At 38.7% G+C, this 20,528-nt stretch overlaps 2 protein-coding genes across 2 annotated transcripts in view; both read right to left on the bottom strand.

Moving 5' to 3' along the window:
* The window catches only part of LOC116328764 (Fc receptor-like protein 5), a 108,114-nt gene extending 105,984 nt beyond the window's left edge, over window positions 1-2,130 (bottom strand). Inside the window, exons 1-2 of the mRNA XM_039607879.1 lie at window positions 1,992-2,130; window positions 1,304-1,339 (exon numbers count right to left, since the gene is read on the bottom strand). Of these exons, the coding sequence (XP_039463813.1) occupies window positions 1,304-1,339; window positions 1,992-2,028 (73 nt within the window). The 5' untranslated portion in view covers window positions 2,029-2,130. The remainder of the gene's footprint in view (window positions 1-1,303; window positions 1,340-1,991) is intronic.
* Window positions 2,131-7,994: 5,864 nt separating this feature from the next.
* On the bottom strand, window positions 7,995-17,288 carry LOC116326800 (titin-like). The gene is made up of 10 exons (XM_039607880.1): window positions 17,196-17,288; window positions 15,569-15,601; window positions 14,625-14,903; window positions 13,456-13,722; window positions 11,151-11,417; window positions 10,003-10,278; window positions 9,047-9,115; window positions 8,837-8,887; window positions 8,674-8,739; window positions 7,995-8,542 (listed from the first exon to the last, which is right to left on the bottom strand). The coding sequence occupies exons 1-10, from the start codon at window positions 17,284-17,286 to the stop codon at window positions 8,466-8,468; spliced, it is 1,476 nt and encodes a 491-aa protein (XP_039463814.1). The 5' UTR covers window positions 17,287-17,288; the 3' UTR covers window positions 7,995-8,465.
* Window positions 17,289-20,528: the final 3,240 nt, after the last annotated feature.

The following is a 20,528-nucleotide window of genomic DNA, read 5'->3' as shown; positions in this document are numbered from 1 at the left end:
AACTGCATAATAAGGTAGTGACGTCATTTCAGAGAAATGGGCCTCATTTATCTTTGATCACGTGATATTCTAAAGCATGATGCGGGCCTCCACATGGGCTTCATTTGGACACGCCCCTGTACTCGACACAGCCCTCAGGGCTTCAGTGTCAGACGTAACATCACTAATTTCAGGTGATACAGCATGAAGCTCATTGAGAGAAGGTCAAGGATTTGCAGCACTGTCAGTTAATTATGATTTTTTTTGCTACATATTTCATATTTCCATCCATCAGAGCTCTGCAGATCAAGTCAGTGTCACACTGCCCCCTACTGGTATGATTGTTGTTCCTGCTGTCAGTGTGGCCCTGGGATTATCTGCTTTATACAAGGAAAGAAAATATACACCTGATCAGTTATAAAGGTAAAACAAAATTCCTACATTTTAAAATACGTTTTAATTTGAAACCATTTTAAACCTGAAACTAGGCAGATCCCTCTGAACCCATCATTGTGTTTCCTTCAACAGTGAACTGCATTAGTTTACATTCAGTGTGACTTCTTCAGGCCTGAGATTGGACAAACATTTATACTGTGATTATTTAGAGATCTACAACCTGAATTACTGCAGCTCTGTCACCATGTTGAGACAGAAATCAGGAAAATTTTAAATTGTCTTAAAGTTTATGAAGCTTTTGATGTTTCTTCTTCTCCTTATTTAAAATTAATTTAATCCACAGTTATTATTGTTATACATTAAAATCCACACATGTAATAATAATAATAAATTATACTCTGTGAGTATTGTAGTACTTTGTATACTGTGAGAAACATAACCAGTAAAATACAGTAGTCCTTGTTAAAGTTTCAAGTTTCAATAACAACATTAATTAAAGTACTCAGAATTCAGATCAGTATTTCAACAGAAAACATTACTGAGGACTTACCTGATACAGTTATAGAGACAGTATTACTGATCTTTGTATCATATGATCCCTTCATGTGTCCAAAGCACTGATTTCGCAATACCAGTCAGTATCTTCTCCTTCATTCATGTCACATTTGAAAGTAACAAACTCTCCGATGAAAAAACTGGACCAGCTGGGTTCAATAGTTAGCACAGCATCTAGAATCCAACACAAACACAACGTTAACAATCTGAAACACAATCTGTGACAGTATGATCATAAACTGTTCATATATTGAATAATAAATACATATAAAACATAAGTGAATTGTAATTACAATTTATGCCGTATTTTGAGATGAATTTTTACCAAATAAATTAAAAGAAATAAATAAAAAAGTAAAAACTGTTCAGTCACCTTGAGTGTGTCCAGTGCAGAGGAGCGTACAGAGCACTACAATAAAGACAGAAACTTCAGACATGATCAAACTAAAGACACTCAAATATAACATAAATCAAACACTTGTGGTTGTACCAGTGGCTGCTATGATTTGTATGCATCAAATTATCACTGATGGAGAAACAAACCTTTCTTAGCCTCCTAGGACCTGGCGTCCACATATGTGGACATCACATTTTTGGTTATTTTGACCAAAATACTCAATTTTGCTCTACATGGGCCTGATATCCACTTACGAGGACATTATACTGCTACTGTTCTATCAAAATTTCAAATGAATATCCTCATTTGTGGCTCTCATTTTTCTTAAAAACAAAAATAAGGTAAAAAAAAATAAATCTGGAAATTCTTTCTTTTTACATTCATCGGGCCCCAATCAGCCCAAATATCAAAGAGAAATTAAAAATGCATGTTGTGGAAGAGTTCGGGTCTTAGGAGGTTAAATAAACTAAACCAGCTCCACTCTGATCTGAGTCAGTGCACTAAAATCTAATCCAGTCTACAAACAACCATGTTGGTAACAAACATGAGAGTCCTCTGATCACATGACCTGAAATGGTACAAATGACTGATGCTCTGTTCTTCTTACTAAAACATGTTTATGGATCAGTATGAATCAAACAATAGAAGTCAGTGATGTACTCACAGAATAGGCCCAGCTCACAGAGCAAAGTGGCTCCCATCCTCACATCCAGCAGTGACACGTCTGAAAACTTCTACAACTTTCTGTAAAGAGAGAGAGTGAAGCAGCAGCACAGCAGATACCAAAGAGCTGTGAAGGAAACAAAGAGTTTTTAAAACTTCTCTCTGCTTCCTTCCTTTTACACAGAAATAACAACTTAACAAGGTCTGACCATGTTCGTCAGATTTTTATGAAAAGGTCTGTAACACAGACTAAACTGACCAATAACAGACAGACAGTAAGTTTTAATAATAATAATGTCTTATTATGAGACATTATAATTACGAAGCGCACCTGTAACCGTAAGGTCGCCGGTTCAATCCCCGGCCTTTCTGTCCTGGTCGTTGTGTCCTTAGGCAAGACACTTTACCCTACCGCCTACTGGTGTTGGCCAGAGGGGCCGATGGCGCGATATGGCAGCCTCGCCTCTGTCAGTCTGCCCCAGGGCAGCTGTGGCTACAACCGTAGCTTGCCTCCACCAGTGTATGAATGTGAGCATGAATGAATAATGGCATTGTAAAGCGCTTTGGTTGCCTTGAAAAGCGCTATATAAATCCAATCCATTATTATTATTATTAATCTCCGTGGGTAAATTCCACTGCCTTTACTCAGTGAAGTAGTGGGTAGCTACCAATCTAGCACCCAGGGGGCAGTGTGTAGGGATGGTACCTTGCTCAGGGGTACCTCAGGGTAGCCGTTAAGTGGATTTGAATCCTCGACCTTGCGATCATAGAGCCACCACTCTACCTACTGAGCTATCCCTGCGCCAGCAATTACATATATGTGAGCTGACTGAGCGGCTAAAGAGGAAATGAGGAGATCACAAGTCCAAGACTTGTTTTAAATGTGAAGAACATTTATTTTATTTGACATGTTAAATACTCTTTGTCATAAACCATCAGTATTATCAAACATTTGTCTTCTCACATATAAAGATACATTATTTACAATTTTTCAAAAACACTTATAATTTTAATAAATATTTACAAACCTCTAAGCACACAGACATATGAATAAAATACAATAAATATCAATAAATAATCTAAACGGTAAAACCAGACTCCCTCTACCTGCATGCAGACACTGCTGGAACTAATTAAAAGTGTTTTTCTACCCCCTGAAAATTAATTTTAACACACTGGGAGATAAAAAAAAGTTAAAAACTTAATCGAGGTCTTACAGAAACAGACATTTTGTTGACACACGTTGTTGATGAGACACTAAAAGCTGCAGTAAAAAATACAGCCAGGTATTTCCTTACACTCATCCAGTAGCACAAAATTCAAGTGTTTGAACTGTACAGTAAATACATTTCCATCAACCATGAAAAACTAACCTGTCTGTACCCGTCTCTCACCTAAAGACAGCTGGAAGAGGACAATGACAATGACAGAACACCACTCAGGTTCAGATCTGTTCAGGTTCAGAGACTGTTGAAGTCTCCCAGCAGGACTCGCCATCCGGGGCACCCTCCAGCCCTGCACACAAAGAATTCTGGGTACTCTGAATTTCCTTTCAGCGCAGTCAGGATCAATTTCCCAACCCAAAGATACAGGGAAACAAGCCTCTCATTCACTGGGAGAAATCAAAACACAGAGGGACCAGTCTGGGGCATCATTGAGCATTTACAGCATGTCAATGCAGAGACTTTTGAGGGCAGCTGCTTTTCAACCCAGGAAACAAGCTTTTCACAGTTTCTCTTGATGCCCACACAGTTTTTGTTCTGTAGTCCACCATGTGTCATCATGACAACAGTTTTTGATCTGTTTTCACTGAATGTTATGCATACGTACATGTATCAGTGATAATTATTACTATTATTTCAGTACAGATAAATCATATAAAAATGTGCCATCCACACAGAGATCAAAGTGAAACTTCCACTGTGCTTTTTGCATCTTTTGTCAGCTCTGTTGTTTGCTGCACGCTCCTCTATGCTCTTTTTAACAGACCACTTTTGGCTGAAACCACAAGCAGCATTTCCTGTTTCTCTGTAGCCTGACTCGAAACCATGATGTTTTTTAGTTGATTAAAAATAAGCCTGTGGCAGAATCGATCGTAATCTACACTTTTACCCACATGTAGGCACTGGAGGCTGCTCAGAAGAACAAAGACATTATTCTGTATATCTATGTTTCCAGGTTGATCTTTTAATACTCATTACTCAATACGCATTACACTCATTTTGCATCCCTCACTATAACGTGGTTCACCTTTCACTGATTTTGTTTGTGCAATTTTGCATGCTTTTTTTTCTTTCTTTTTTTTTTTTTACAGCGCATTGTGTTCTGCGTCCTGATTGGCTGTAGACCATCGTCAATCGATCTCCTTCGTGCCGTGTCTCCTACACAGTAAAAAACCAAGTGTCAATTTTACACTTAGAGAGTTGATTTTAACTCTGCTTCAGATAACATTTGGTCCCACTCAAAATTAGAGTTAAATTTACTCTATGACCAGTGTTAACTTTTCAGTGTTAATTGTACTCAATTTAGTGTTAAAGTTAACAACAAAATGTGTAAAAATATTTAACACTGAGGATTATTCACACTGTTCAGAGTAATTTGATTACACTTTATAGAGCTATTCTTACTGCAAATTTAGTTTAATAATAAGACTGATGTGTAATAGTATATCATTTCTGTGTAGTGTTAATTTTTCATATTCATCTTATGATGCTGTGAGCCACCCTGGGGCGCACTGACAGAGGCGAGGATGCCGAACAGGTGAAGTGTCTTCCCAAGGACACAACGACCGAGACTGTCCAAGCCGGGGCTCGAACCGGCAACCTTCCGATTACAAGGCGAACTCCCAACTCTTGAGCCACGATCGCTCTATTAGCATACAGTTCTATGATGCTCACTAGAGAAAGCAATACGGCGTTTCCCCAATGTCATAGTTGTTTGCAGAAAAGTGAAAAAAGTTGGTCAGCGATGAACCGTATGATGTACCAAAGACATAATGGGCCCTAAAGACTTCATCAAGGGCTCCTACTGAACCTGTTGCTTTACATGGAAGTGCATGCTTGTCAATCACATTGAAGGTGTAAATGATGCTTCTTGTGGATCCCTGAGCAAGAAGGTAACTTCACTTACCTGACTGCGGCAACTTTCCGGAGAAAATTCTATGCGCATCAGAGCTCAGGGACCGCACACACCTGCGGACTGGTACTAATCAACACTGTGTGGAGTTAAGTCTTCACTGCGTGTCTAACAAACTTTACACTGACTTTTAAGTCTGATGTTAGAGCTGGTTTACTCCTCATAGAGTTGTAAATACTCTATCTAGATTAAAATAGGTTTACTCTGAAATATTGACACTACATTTTTTACTGTGTACCCAGTACAGAATGCGTTCAGCTTGTCAAATTTGCATAGCTTTGATCGCTAGCAGTGTGACTCTGAAGTGCTGTTTGTAAGTTTTCTCCCCAACAAACACAAAAATGTCGACAAAATGTTTTGCAGCATTAAAGGCACCTGCAGTAGCATCCAAAAGGCAGAGGAAGATGATAACCATCCCTCAAAAAGTTTGACTTCTGGTCACACTAAGGGAAGGTAGAAGTTACCATATTTTTCGGATTATATGGCTCATTTAAACAAAATTTTGTTTCGCTTAGTCAAACTTTACTCAACTCATCCTTCTTGCTTCCTCCACTTCCGTACCATTGGTACTATTCCCAAGTTCTGGACCTAAAAACAGGGTTTGATCTTTGGTTTCATTCTATAATACTGGACTTATTTTTCTACAAAGGTTTTAACTTTGAGGGTGTTTAAACAAGAGAGAAAAGTCTGAAAATGTTCATGCCTATCTGAGAAAAAGTGTATAAAGTGTTTAGTGAGGGGTTTTACAGCCTTAATAAAAAATTAAAAAATAAAGCTGGCTACTACTTCGCGGATTTCACCTATTGCAGGTTATTTTATGTGTATATATATATATACATACATATGCCCCCAAAGGTTGATTCTGTTCATCTGGACATAGTGTTTTCAGGAGGAGAAACATTTTGCCAGTCATCCAACTGACTTCTTCAGTCATACATATTTGTGTGTGTGTGTGTGTGTGTGTGTGTGTGTGTGTGTGTGTGTGAGAGAGAGAGAGAGAGAGAGAGAGAGAGAGAATGATGTATATGTGCATGCAGCTCAGTTTGTGCAGATCCAGGTCATGGAGCTCAAAACCATGTGCGCTCTCCATGGTCCTGAAATTATAACAGTTTAATTAATTTAATATTTCACTGTTTATCTGGGTGTAATAAAACTTGATGTTTGATTAAACTTAATGTTTGGTTTTTTTTTTTTTAAAGTTTATTAATGTAAATGTATTGATCAGACTGACGTCCATCCAAGGCCGGATTATCTTTAGAATGGGGTCAAAAGTCAGCATTGTCATTCCTCAACACTGACACTTAAAGCCTGTACAGGACCTACCTTGAACACTGATGTCTCTCTGATGTGGAGAATAGATGACTTCAAATGTTCTGTTAGCAAGATGTCAGGTAGCAACGGAATGAAAACAGAATAACTAAATGAACATATAAATAATCATAAAATAGTCATTTTCAGCTAATTAATAAATAGCATATTGCAGACAGTTAGAAACAACATTTTTATACACTTATAAGCATATAAGAAGTGTTGTGTGATATTAATTTGAAGAAAATGTTTCATTTTTAAAAGCACCACAATTATTTGACACACATCAAACTGTAAGCAGCATAAAAGACACAAACATCACCTACAGAAAACTAATCTGCTCTGGTGTGCAACTGCTCTGACAAAACACTCTTCAGCTGAGTTTGTTGCTGCTGATGTGACCAAACACTGTGAACAGTGACACATGATGGCAGTGCTGCCATGAAATGTAAGAGGACCACATGAAGACTGCAAAAGCAGCACAAGTCACAGAAAAACATGAAACACATTCATCCATTTCTGTAACAATGTCTCCAGTTTAGGGTCACAGAGGGACAGTGGACACTGGGAGGAAGCTGGAGTTCATGGAGGAAACCCACACAGATGCAAACTTCATACAGAATCACCTCCACTTGTGATTCAAGAACAGTACAGCACATGTGGAGCACACACACAGAAAATGATATCGTTAATATAAAAATGCTTTTAACACCTGCTTCGACAAACTTTAAGTACAATACTGGAACTTACATTAAATAATGACTTAATGGTTCTTTGATACTAAATATCTTAGAATGTTCTAGTAACACATCAGGTACCAATAAACACAGGAGGACTAAATGAGCTTATCATAAATCAACAATCAGGAAAACAGCTGCATATGAAATTCCTGCTGTTCTCTTTGTCTGAACTCCTTGTTTCCTCTCTGCTGTGTGAAGTTTGATGAGAACATGAATCAATCATAAATCTGCTGAAAGGAAGACTTGCAGCTACATCTCAGAACATAAATGTACTCAAACAAAAGTCTTGAACTCTTCATCTGAGACTGCTGCTGTTGACATGACCACACACTGAAATGTGACACATGATGGAAGTGCTGCCATGAAGTATGAAGACTGCAAAAGCAGCACAAGAGCAGAGCATGAGTCACAGATTCATCAGCTGCTTATCCAAGTCAGGCTCACAGAGGAGACTGGAGCCTATCCCAGCTGACACTGGGCCAGAGACTGGGTGCACTCAAAGAGACAGAAAACCAACTGAGCAAATGTTTGATCTGTGGGAGGAAGAATTCCATAAAGTTTGTGAAGTTTGTGAATTGAGTCATTTAAATTCTTTGTATTGAACAAACAATAAAGTCAATACAGTGTAATAAAAAATACAAATACTATATTTGGAAGATCAAGATTCATGTGTCATACACAGAGTTATCATGGTCTTGGTGAACATGTGACTAACACTGTCAAAACAAATAGGTATTACATGAAAGTACGGGTCAGACCTCCTCAAGAAAACTGAAAACTCTGCTACACAGTAAAAAGACTGCTGAGCATAACGTCAGAGCAGTTGTTACTTCCCATTATGTTGACAGCTTTAGTTCATTTTGGAGGGTTGTAGCTGTTTTAAATGACAATGAGCGTCTTTAAATGAATGCTCTCTTTCAATGGATTCATGTACAACACTGAACAGCTGTAACATGTACTCTCAGTCTGACACACAACAACAACACACTTTATTTATATCACACTTTTATTAAGAAAGTTACAAAGTGCTTCACAGAAAGACTTTATAATATATTATAATTGTGGAGCCGGGGGAAAAACATAAAAACAGATCTACAGTACATTAAAGTCCATTACAGTTATTATCTAATGGGAGAGAAAAAAGCAAAACACACTGAGTGATTCTTTCTGAAGACAATATAAACTCAGGCTATCAGGATCATTACTTTGAATTCAAAATCTTCTCCTTTTCACTCAAAGTGACTTAAAGTATTTAAGAAACCTTAAAGAGAAAAACAGCTAAAGAGCTGCTGTTAAGATTTTAGAGCTGTGGCTGAATTTGGATTGACATCACTGTAGTCAGAGCTCTCCTCTGGGTCACCACGTTGCCCTGTTGAGGTGATCAAATGAAAGCATTTCAAAACAAACTCCCTCTGTTTTGTCCACAAATGCATTTATTATCAGTGAGAATAATTACCAATGTATATTTTGCATTTCAAATCTCACATTTTGTGCACTCACTTGTCTTGTTAATGACTTTGAGCTGAATCACAGATGTGACATTGGTGTAATCACCTTCTGCTGGACCTGAAATAATAATCTGATTGACTTTAATGTTAAAGACAGTTATTGTATAATCATCCAGCTTCCACAAGCTCTATATTAATGAAAGTGTAAACTTTACCATTTTCAGTGTTTTCACATCTTCTGACTGTCTCATAGACACAACGATCACCTGCAGGTCAGAGAAAATCAGTCACCTCATGTCTGTGATACTAATTTAAACACAAATATTCTTGCAAATAACATTTATATTAAAAGCTGCAGCAGATGTAATAAGTACAGTCTTGTTGCAAATAGCATCAGAATATTTGAAACTAGTTGAAAAACTAACCATCAAAAAGAGAGGAGTACACTTGCTGCTGATCCTCATCCTTATTAAGCGTCTGCTCGTTAGCAGGACCTTTATTAAAAATATAAAATAAGTCGTTTAGTTTTACATGGTCCTCATGACGCATTTGTTTCTTTGAATTACAAAGAGTTTTTAGTAAGTAAAGGAAAAGGTCTCACTGTTGGTCGTTGTGCAGCGATACAACAAGAGCAGGAGAATAATAATGAGAGAGACTCCACAAACCAGTCCAACAATCAACCACACAGGAGATGAAGAGCTGTCAGCTCCTGACACAGTTACTGTCACAACAAACAATAATTAATAAACTTGAATTATATTTCATATGTCATAATATTATTTTATAAAAGATCCAGTTCATCTATTTTCCTTGACTAGGAACAATTCTGCAAAGAGCAGTCTGAAAAACCTAAAAATGACTTTATTCATCTGTTGAGCTCTCTGAAGAGATCTCTGAGCCACGTCTATGTTTCTGGTTCCTCCTCTGGCCGGGGTGACAGTCATTTTAGCAGACTGCTGCTTCTTGCTCCATCCATGGTGTTTACTACACTCATAACTTCAACCTCTTCTGAGAACACAGTTGTTTAGAGATGATGTCACACATGCAAACTACATGGAAATCTTATCCACAGAAAAATATTTGTAACAGTAGTTCATTTTTATGCTCTAACAATAATGCAGCATTTCTTCATAAAATCTTCTCTTCACTAAACAACCTGCCAAACTTAAAACTCATAAATTAGGTGACTTAAATGCTGTGATGCAGCTCATACTGGACAATCTAGGTCTTTGTCCAATAACAGAACAGAACTGTAATTTCAAAACATTACATGGAGTAGTTCCATGTTTGGAACACAGAAGTTTTTCTCATCTCTGTGTTAACAAACTCAAACTTCCTGAATTTGTTTAGTACAGATCACAGAATGACCTCTTAAACTTACCAGTTTTCTGAACTGTGACGTCACTGCTGTCCTCTGTGTAGAAAACTGGATCTCCTCTCCCTCCTCTGCAGTGGTACAGACCTCCTTGTGAGACACTAATAACTCTGTTTGCTTCATTTCCTCTCATGAGCTGAGCTTTAGAAGAGACTGAATCACGTCTGAACCAGTCAAACTTCCAGCCAGCAGAGCCCTCCACAGAGCAGCTCAGTGTCACACTGCCCCCTGCTGGTATGACTGAACTTTGTGCTGTCAGTGTGGCTCTGGGTTTACTTGCTGTTGAAGTTACAAGAAAAAATACATCAGATTGTCACTTGCTTCAGGGAAAAAATAAATAAATAAATAAAGACATTTATTTAATAATACTCTAAAGTGACACTACACTGAATGGTGTCTGTTATTTCTGTGGGACCTGCATCATATTTACACCGAGCCTATTCCCCTACATCGGTGTTCATTAATGTCTATCTTTATCTTTGTCATTTGTCTATAACAGTAAAATCAGATAAAAAAAAGAGGCCATATTGGTGGTTTTGGTTCAGCTTTTATTACTGAATAACGGCGCAGCATCTAATGCACTATTTCCCAGAATGTAACCCTGCTCTAGTTTTATAAAGAGATGTTTAATTCCCTCAGGTTGAAACACAAAGCATTAATGCAGGAAAAAACTGAATATCTAAACTAGACTGACAAAAGATTCTCTTTAGTAAAAACATTTGTCATTAGTCATCTGCCTCCAGAGTAAATAAAAGGGTTCTTTTGTTTGACCTTCCTCCACCAAATTTCATAAACTGTGTCTTGGTTGTTTTAATGTAACCTCACTGAAAGACAAACAGACTGATATCACTGCTATGATTGTCCTTTCTGCTCTCAGTGGGGCTCTGATGCTGGCTGGCACCAAACACACGTTTATAATGTGACACAGGCGATCTGTCTTACTTTAAAACTACACAACAGACGTACCTGATTTATTCATTAAAACTGTCATCTCTTTATATTCCTCTTTAAATGAATCATTGCAGAGTCATAGTGCACTCAGCTCTGTGTCTGTTTTTTGGAGGGTCTGGATTGTTTCTTGATGTTGAGTTTAAACTGACGTAAATGAAAAGATGAAAACAGGGAACTTCTTTTTGAATCGTAGACCAACTCACATGAAACTGTCAGTCTGAAGGCATCACTCCATCCTGTTAAGAGATAGTCACTGCTACCCCGACATCTGTAGTCTCCACTGTGGGACACTGAAACTCTGCTGATCCTGTATTCACTGGATGTTGGAGGGCTGTTTGTGTTGGGTGCTGTCCATTCATATTTCCACACCTTTCCTTCACCTCCCTGAATCTCACATCTGAGAGTGATTGTCTCACCAGTGAATATCTGAGACCAGCTGTGCTGCAGCGTCACATTGACCCTGTTGGAAACTTTCCACAGTAAAATTTATCAGTTAGAACACAAAAGGACTGAATGAACATTTTGATCATCCCTGTAGCTGAATCTCGTCCTGCTGGCTGACTGAAGATGGAAAAGAAAAATATTTTCTATGACAAGGCCGATTAACAAGAGTGAGAAGTTTGCAGCCTGAAATCAACAGAACCAAACAGATGCAGAAATCTGGAATGAATGTTTTATGTTCACCTTTCTGTTCAGATCAATAACTTTAAAACAACTGAACTCATTTCAAGCATTTATGGAGTGGTTTCCAGTAACAAGGAAAGGTGAGCAAACACTGCATCATTAAAAACACCATTCACTATTATTTCCATCTACATATAAAATAATTTTGAGATTGTGGCGCGTGTGGTTTGTCGCTCAGGTGCAGTGGAGGGGTGGAGATGGGGGAAATCATCTGATCACACGTCCCCTTATTTCAGTAGGACGCCGGGGCCTGGATGGGAGAGAGGAGTCTGGAGCTGTGCCATGGTGACGGGCACAGAGACAACAAGGAGCGACTGGAAAGCTGCTCTATAAATAAACTGCACTGTAAATAAAACAACACAACGAGCAGACCTCATGCTGAGTGTCCGTGGTCCTGGGTTTGAGGACTGGAGACGTTACAAATTGAATGTTTGGGTAAATTATGAACTTTTTTTTCTTTGACTATAGTGTGTGTGTGTGTGTGTGTGTGTGTGTGTGTGTGTGAGAGAGAGAGAGAGAGAGAGAGTGTATACTTAGTATGTTAATAAGAAACATCAGGGGGGCTGTACTCTATGACAAACAGGACAAAACCTTATTTTTATTTTTATTCTAGAACTCTTAATTAATTAATTAAAAGCATTGGTGGCAGTTTAGCTTAGTGGGTGAGCAGATGACCACATGCCTTAAGAGCAAGGGGCCCGTCTCTTTCTCCCCACTGTCCTGTCTACCTACACCAGGGGTGGGCAGCTCCAGGCTTTGAGGGCCGGTGTCCTGCAGGTTTTAGATGTGTCCTTGATCCAACACAGCTGATTCAAATGGCTAAATGATCTCCTCAACATGTCCTGGAGTTCTCCGGAGGCCTGGTAACGAACTAATCATGTGATTCAGGTGTGTTGACCCAGGGTTATATCTAAAATCTGCAGCACACCGGCCTCGAGGCCTGGAGTTGCCTACCCCTGACCTACACTGTTCCTTGTCCAATAAAGGCTAAAAAGCCCCCCCAAAAAATGAAAAAAAAATTAAGAGCATTCATGGTTCACACATTTCATGTGTAGTTATCGCTTCACAGCTCATGATGATGTCGACGACTGTAGCCGTGCTTCTAGGTCACGTGTCTACAGAGCCACAAACAACCAGCACAGAGGTCTGATCGCCCAGTCAGTGACAGCAAGATGTACAGAAAATGTGCTGCTCATACCTAAAAATAGCAAACCATTTTTTTCAGTCATTAAATATTAAACTATTATTATTGTTATAATTGTCTCATTGTTTCTCTCTCACAGAAAAAGACATGTGATGGTCTCAGAACATGAAGTTCTTTACACCCTCACTGTGTTTCACCCTCTTCACTGATCCTCGGTTAATCACGTGAGAATCACGGGCCCCAGAGAAACCTTTATTAAACGATCCAGCACTGAGCTGACTGAGTATCTTCAAAAGTAACTAAAAAAGGTTTTTATGACAGCTCCACAGCCATTGGTCGAGATGGCCTGTGAAATGAGCCTAATGTAATTGATAACAGCAACCTGAGCATCAGGGACCAAAACACAAAATACATCTATGAATGATTGAACCATACATTTAATTTCTGACTGATTAACTTTTTATCATTAAAAAAATAAATAAAAACATTATTATTAAATATTATAACCAAATTATTGTTTAATATGACTTTATGACAGTTTTATTATCTTAACTAACTTGACAGGTTGGGGACATAAATCACTTTGTGAAATTATGTTTTGTCGGAATATGATCCCTCTCTGATCGCCTCCAAACTCTGCACCTATGTTGCTTAATTTCAAATTAAATGTTTAAACTCACCAGTTTCCTGAATGATGACTGGATCACTTTGTGCTATGAGTGAGTTTGTGTCAGTTCTCCATCCTCTGCATTGGTATTTTCCTCCTTTAGAGATCTTGATCACTTTATCTGATCCAACAGCTTCTGTGGACTTCACTGCAGATGAGGTTTCTCTGACCCACTCATATTTTAAGTCAGCAGAGTGTTTCACATCACAGGTCAGTGTCACACTGCCCCCTGCTGGTATGGTTGTTCTGTCTGCTGTTACAGTGATATTTACTCCGTGTCCTGTAATTAAGGAATACAAAAAACACTGAAAGTATTTGATATAATTTGAGCGAAGAAAATATCACAACACAACTAAAAGTCAGTGGAGTTTGGAGTTACATTTTAGAGAGCGTCTAATTTCAATTTTTACCATAAAAATCAATTGAGGGAATATCTGATAAAAATAAAGAGGATGTAGAAATTTCAAGTGTGTCGTGATTCCAGATCTAATTTTATTTTTTGAGTCTTTTGAGGTTGAATTCTTTGTTTGTTCGTGTTTGTAGTTTTGTTTATTGATCTTCATTTATTTTTGAGCATTTCTGGAGCCTTTAGTTGTAGTTATCTTATAACTTAGTCTTAGAGTATAATTTGTTTCCCAAGTGTTTCCTGTCACATCCTCCAGTGCCAGTTCCCCTTCGTTAACTTTATTTTTGTGTCGGTTTGCTGTTTAGTTATCAATCCTCACTTCCTGTTTTATTTTGATAGTCATTTGTTTCTTGTATCTTATGTTGAGTTTTACTTCCCTCTGTGTGTGTGTGTGTGTGTGTGTGTGTGTGTGTGTGTGTGTGTGTGTGTGTAAAGTTTCACTTTTTTTTCAGTCTGTCTCAGAGTGCATTTAGGTCCTCATCTTTCAACACACAACAGGATGAAGACTTTTTTTTTGTGCAAAGTATCAGTAACTTTAAACAGCTGTATTAGGTTCAATAATTTATCAACTAATTAAATATAACACAGAACTAAATTTTCAGTGAAAATCAAAGGTCACAAACACTGCATTAAGAAGTTTCACATATTTAAAAACGATTCTTCATCATGGAGGAAAGATGAGGTCACAACATTTACTTTTTTATGTTTACTACTGTTTCAAAATGAATTTGGGAGAATCCAAGCTGTTTTATTGCAGATTAAATTTTTTAACTCACCAGTTTCACTAATGATGACTGAGTCACTTTCTTTAATGAGTAAATTTGTGCCTTTTATACGTCCTCTGCAGGTGTAGATGCCGGCTTCAGAGGTCACAAGTACTCTGTTTGATTCACCAGCTACTGTGGTCTTCTCAGAGTTTTCAGAGGGTTCTCGTAACCACTCATATTCAAAGTATTTTAAGCCAGCAGAATACTTCACATCACAGGTCAGTGTCACACTGCCCCCTGCTGGTATGGTTAATCTGTCTGCTGTCAGAGTGGCCTCCACTCCAAGTTCTGTAATTAAGAAAAAGATCAAAGGATAAAATTGTTGCTCTGAATGTTTGATGCAAACTTAAATAATGTGAATCATCTTTTGGAGTTTTTGCAGCCACAAAATTCAACACACTGAACATCTACAGAGACTTTTGGAGTGACGTGTTAGACAGCTTCTAATCAAAACACCAAATGAGAGATGAAGTTAACAAACTCTATGCTGAGCTCAGAGCAGCATTTGGTTACCATGTTTCATGTTGGTTTTTCCTTTAAGTTGTCATCTGTGTGGAGCATTTGCATTAGAATTTTTTATAGCTCCAAAAAAAGAAAGAAAAATCCCCCTATATAATCCAGCATACATGCCAACAGCAAAGCTCAGTGAGATAATCTGCACTACACACACTGTTGATATTTTCAGATCAGATAAACATGAAAAGAAAATCATGTTTGAAAATGTATGAAGCCACAGCTCTTCAGGAAATATACAGTTTGTATCGTGGGTGTGTGTTTGAGTGCTCACACACTTAACATGGTTATATTAACATTTTAACCAATAATCTCAATGAAATGTTTGGTTTATGATACAAAATATAACACAGAGGACGTCATTTAGAGCAACACAGGAGAAGCTAAATACTAGTTAAGATCAACACGTATGATATAAATGGAAGAAAAAAACTTCTCACCTACAAAGTTTCCATGGATGACTGTACTGAGCACTAAAATAATGAAGGAAACATCATCAGACATTATACAACTGACAAAATCACAATAAATATATAAACTGAGGCTTTTTAAAGGTAAATCTTCAGATTGCACAGTTATTGCTCATCACCTAATTTATGTGTTTCTATTAGCTGTCAAACAGGCTGGAAACATGAAAATAAACTAGTCTGCTGTGCTGAAGCTGTCAGGTAAACAGGTTAAAGCAGTGATACACTGTAACTGTCACCAGTGAGAAACATTTTCCTTCATCACTGCCATTCAAACAGTAAAGGTGTGTATTGTACTCACAGAATAACCCCAGCAAACAGAGCAAAGAGTGCCCCATCCTCACGTCCAGCCCTGCACGCTGATCTGCATCTAATCTCAAAGTGTTCGACTTTGCATTGATAATAAATGCAGAACAAAGAGAAGCTGCACTTAATGTAGATAAGACCAGAGTTTATATTCAGCTCCTCCTTCTATCACCTCTCTGTGCTTCCTTCCTTTTACACCAACCTCAAACAGCTCCTGTAGCTTTGACCACAGCAGTTGTGTGACGTGTTCACATTTCCTGTCCACTGCAAACATTTAAGCTTCTTCCTGTTTTGTGTTCCTACCTTTCTCTGTGATATACAAAGGTGCTCTGTTGCTTAGTTACTGAAACACTTTGCAGGTCATAGTTTTGTCTTTGTTGTCGTGTCCTGTGGATCCTGCTGCAATTTTTTTGATTAGTGATATTATAAATTGTTCTGTACCTCCTTGTTCATCCTAGAGATGTACTTCATCTAACTGTCACGTGAGTTCTTGTGTCCTTAGTCCACAGATATGAAACTGAGTTCATTAATTATAATTAGTTTTATGAACATTATGAATTTTATGAAAATATGTGATGAAATCAATTTTTAAAAATCTGCTGATTAAAAAAAAAATTAAATAATAGTAATAAATAGAAGCAGTTTTTTAGTGTTCACAGGTTTTATAACTTCTCAGGGATCACACGTTTTTAGATATCTGAGTTTCTACTTTAGAGTTAGTATTTTCAATAAATTCTCTTTAATCAATCTGTTTTTTGTTTGATTTTTTTTTTTTTTTTTAATCAGAGGAATTATGTTGAAATTCTGTCTTTAGGCTGCAGAAAACAGAAACACATTTCACTGTTGGCTCAAATATCCTCATGCTGGTCTATAATTGAAAGTCTTCTCTGACCTCAGAATAGATCTGTGAATGTTCTCATCTTGTGCTGGAAGATTGTTTTTAAGTTTAGCTGTAAGCCCAAACTCAGGAAATGACTCACTGTGTAGCTGAACTGTAACTAAAGACTTGTGTGCTTCACAAAAACAAAACAACAAAAAACATTCAGTCAACAAATTTAATATTTAATATGTCAGAATCTGTAACGCCCCTTCAACTCCGATTACTCACTCGGAAAGTTGAAGCAGTCCTATCAGTTCCAAGTTATCAATCTAAGATGGCAGTACTGAAGATAAACTGACAATTGTGGTGCTGTGTGTAAACTGTAAACTTTTTTAGAAAATGTGATAAATAAATAAGCCATGCAGAGAGCATTGATCAGACTCTGTCCATAAATGTGATATTTAAGCACAAAACCTGAATTAGATGTGTTGGCCCTGTTTTCCACTTCTTCCATGTACAAGTTGGCCACAATGGGTAAAACTGGGGGAACCCATGGCACACCCATGCTTCTGCCTGTAGTACAAATACCATGAATTATACATCAGGAAAGCCAAACAACTTCTGGCTAAGCAGATGGCACAACACAGAACAGCTAACTCATCAGGCCAGGACTCTGCAGTCTTTTCACATCCACAGGCCAGTGGCCACTCTTTCAACAATGAGGATGTTCACATCCTGAACAAGGAGGGATGCTGGTTTGATCAGGTAGTCAAGGAGGCCATTTACGAGAAAATGGAAAGGTTATCTCTGAATCGAGGAGGGAGCCTAAAGGTACATCTTTCACTATCTTACAATGCTTTGATTGCAGCCACTCCCCAACTCTCTGTGAATGGTACTTATGACCACTGATGATTGATCCGCTGGTAAACCAGAGGACAGTGTAAATGTCGGTATTCACACCCTGATTGGTTGGTCTTATGGGACGAACTAAATGAGTGAGGTGGGAGTAGCAAGGCCAACTGGCTACTAACGTTTCAGAGAAACTGAACTCCTGTTGGGGAAGGTGGGTTTTTCATGACTCTGAGTTGGACTGTTTGTGGCACCACATTGCAGAGATGTTTCCCTCTTCTGCAACAACCGTTTGTTTGATAGCAACAATAAAGAAGCGATGGCTCGGGTGAGTTACTCCTTCTAGCACTGGTCGCTAGCAAGGGCGGTCTGCTTGTTAACGTATCATACTCAATCTGCTGCGCAGGGCTCAAACAGGTTAGTTTATTTGGGTATTGCTGGCTTTGATTTTATTTTCTGTTCACGTGGGCCCACAAATGTAAATGTGTAAAATGTTCTAGAAATACATTTTAGACTGACTTATTACCCCTTGGTTGACTGAGTGGGCTTTTATTGTGTGTTTGGTATAACAATACAGATTAAGGGGAAAAAACCCACGGTGCTGCATCTAAATGCAGGGATATCTAGAAGAGTGATACACAGTGTTGGTCGCAAATTTTGAAGCCATCCTGATAACCTTATCCCACCAACAATGTGGAGATCCAACTTTTTTAGATCCAATTAAAATCAATGCATTCAAAAAGATGCTCTGGAAAAGAGTAGAATTATTGGAACAGGGTTTAATACGGTGGCACGGTGGTTAGCACTGTTGCCGCACAGCAAGAAGGTCCTGAGTTCAATTCCACCATCAGGCCGGGGTCTTTCTGTGTGGAGTTTGCATGTTCTCCCCGTGTTTGCGTGGGTTCTCTCCGGGTACTCCGGCTTCCTCCCACCGTCCAAAGACATGCAGCTTGTGGGGATAGGTTAATTGGATAATCCAAATTGCCACTAGGTGTAAATGTGCGAGTGAATGTGAGTGCGAATGGTTGTCTGTCCCTGTGTGTTAGCCCTGCGACAGACTGGCGACCTGTCCAGGGCGTACCCCGCCTCTCGCCCTATGACAGCTGGGATAGGCTCCAGCGCCCCCCGCGACCCTGAAAAGGATAAGCGGAAGCGAATGGATGGATGGATGGATGGTTTAATACGCTGAATCATATGAACAGCAAGAAATTACAAACAGACATTTAGCAAGAGAACTACACAGCAGAAAAGCAAGCAAAGCAAAACCCTGGCGTGAAGAGCCTTTAAGCACAAACAGCTCAGACACACAAAATCACAGACAGGGAAAAAAGCAGCAGCAGCCCGGGGCATCTCGACCCTCCTCTTTATATTGGGTCAGTGACCCCTGCTCCTACTGTTGGGTATTTTTCCATTCCTTGCTTTTTCCCTGTTCCATATCAAAACTTAAACTAATAAGTATTTTCTCAACTCTACAAATATCAACATTAACCCCAATTATCGGTATAATATGTTTGTCAATACTTTTCCCCAATCAATTGTCAATTTTGCACTTTGTTCTTCTTAAATCTCCGACACTTGTGTTACCTTCTGGCATTGCTCCATAACTCTCAGCACTGTTCCCAACATCAGTCATTTTAATTGGGTCCTTTCTGACAGTTTTATGACCCAAACTCCAGAAAACTACAGATATCAAACAAACTGCAAAGAGAAAACAATTAATCTTCCTGACAGCTTTGTCGGGTTCACTGCCAGGGGTGGGCTGCTATACCCGTTAAAGTTTTTCACAATTTTGGCAACCGGAGACAGGCAAAAGTGTCCCAGGTGCACTCTCAGGCGGGCAAATTTTATTTACTTTTATGGGTTAGAGATGGGTGCTTCACCACCTTCTGGCAGTGGAGAGGCTCCCAGGTGCAGCTCAGCGGGACCAAATTTATTTAACCCTTTGTTTGGACTTGTTACCATTGGCCATAATACAATCAAAGGTTACTTATTGATCCTAATCACTACATTTCAGACAGTATTGATCCCATACGCTTATCAACAAGTGGCAAAAACTTAAATAACATAATTGTGAATAATATTCGATCTAAAGATGTGGGTCTTGTGATTTTAAATGTGCAGGTTAAATACTTATCACAGTGATGCCATTATATAAACACTTCAGTGCAGATATATATAGAGAGCGAGAGTATAAGAGTATATATGATTACATAGTGTATATGTCCAGTGTACACAGACATATATGTCATAAAAATCCACAACAGTAGGATAATAGTAACCAGTGTTGGGAAGGTTACTTTTAAAATGTATTCCATTACAGAATACTGAATACATGCCCCAAAATGTATTCTGTAACGTATTCCGTTACGTTACTCAATGAGAGTAACGTATTCTGAATACTTTGGATTACTTAATATATTATCGTGCTGTTTACAACTACCTGAATGTCCTATTGCTGTGATTTATTACTGTTACTGAAGGTCCGCGGCTCCGAACCGTAGTAAAGGGACCTCTGGCTAATACGGTGGGTTCCGTGTGGGGCTGGTAGCCGAAAACTAGCTTTACTTTGTTGTCTGGGTCAACTTTGCTTGCCAGAGACAGAGAAAGGCGTTGAAAGGCTGCTCCAAGGGAACTTATTTTTTCCAGAGGAAAACACGAACACAGTGTACAGTTGAGTCTTAATAGCTTACTTACAAATGGGCTCGTCAGGCACTCTTCTTGGCTGCAGTGGTTATTATTATATTTACATGCTTCCAGCTCCCGTTTTTGCTCCGTGACAGCTCGGACTTTTCCTTTCTCTCCCTCCCTCGCTCACAGACACCTAACGTGTATGGTAGTCCATTCTCCCTGCAGCACGGACTACACTGCCCATGATGCTACATTCTTTAGGGCCATGCCTGTAGCATTCTGCCTTTTAGCTTAGCACAACAACAACAACAAAAAGCGCTCTCTCACCCA

Source organism: Oreochromis aureus, unplaced genomic scaffold (assembly GCF_013358895.1).
Source record: "Oreochromis aureus strain Israel breed Guangdong unplaced genomic scaffold, ZZ_aureus HiC_scaffold_90, whole genome shotgun sequence".
Classification (NCBI taxonomy): domain Eukaryota; kingdom Metazoa; phylum Chordata; class Actinopteri; order Cichliformes; family Cichlidae; genus Oreochromis; species Oreochromis aureus.
This window is presented reverse-complemented; position numbering and strand designations above follow the sequence as displayed.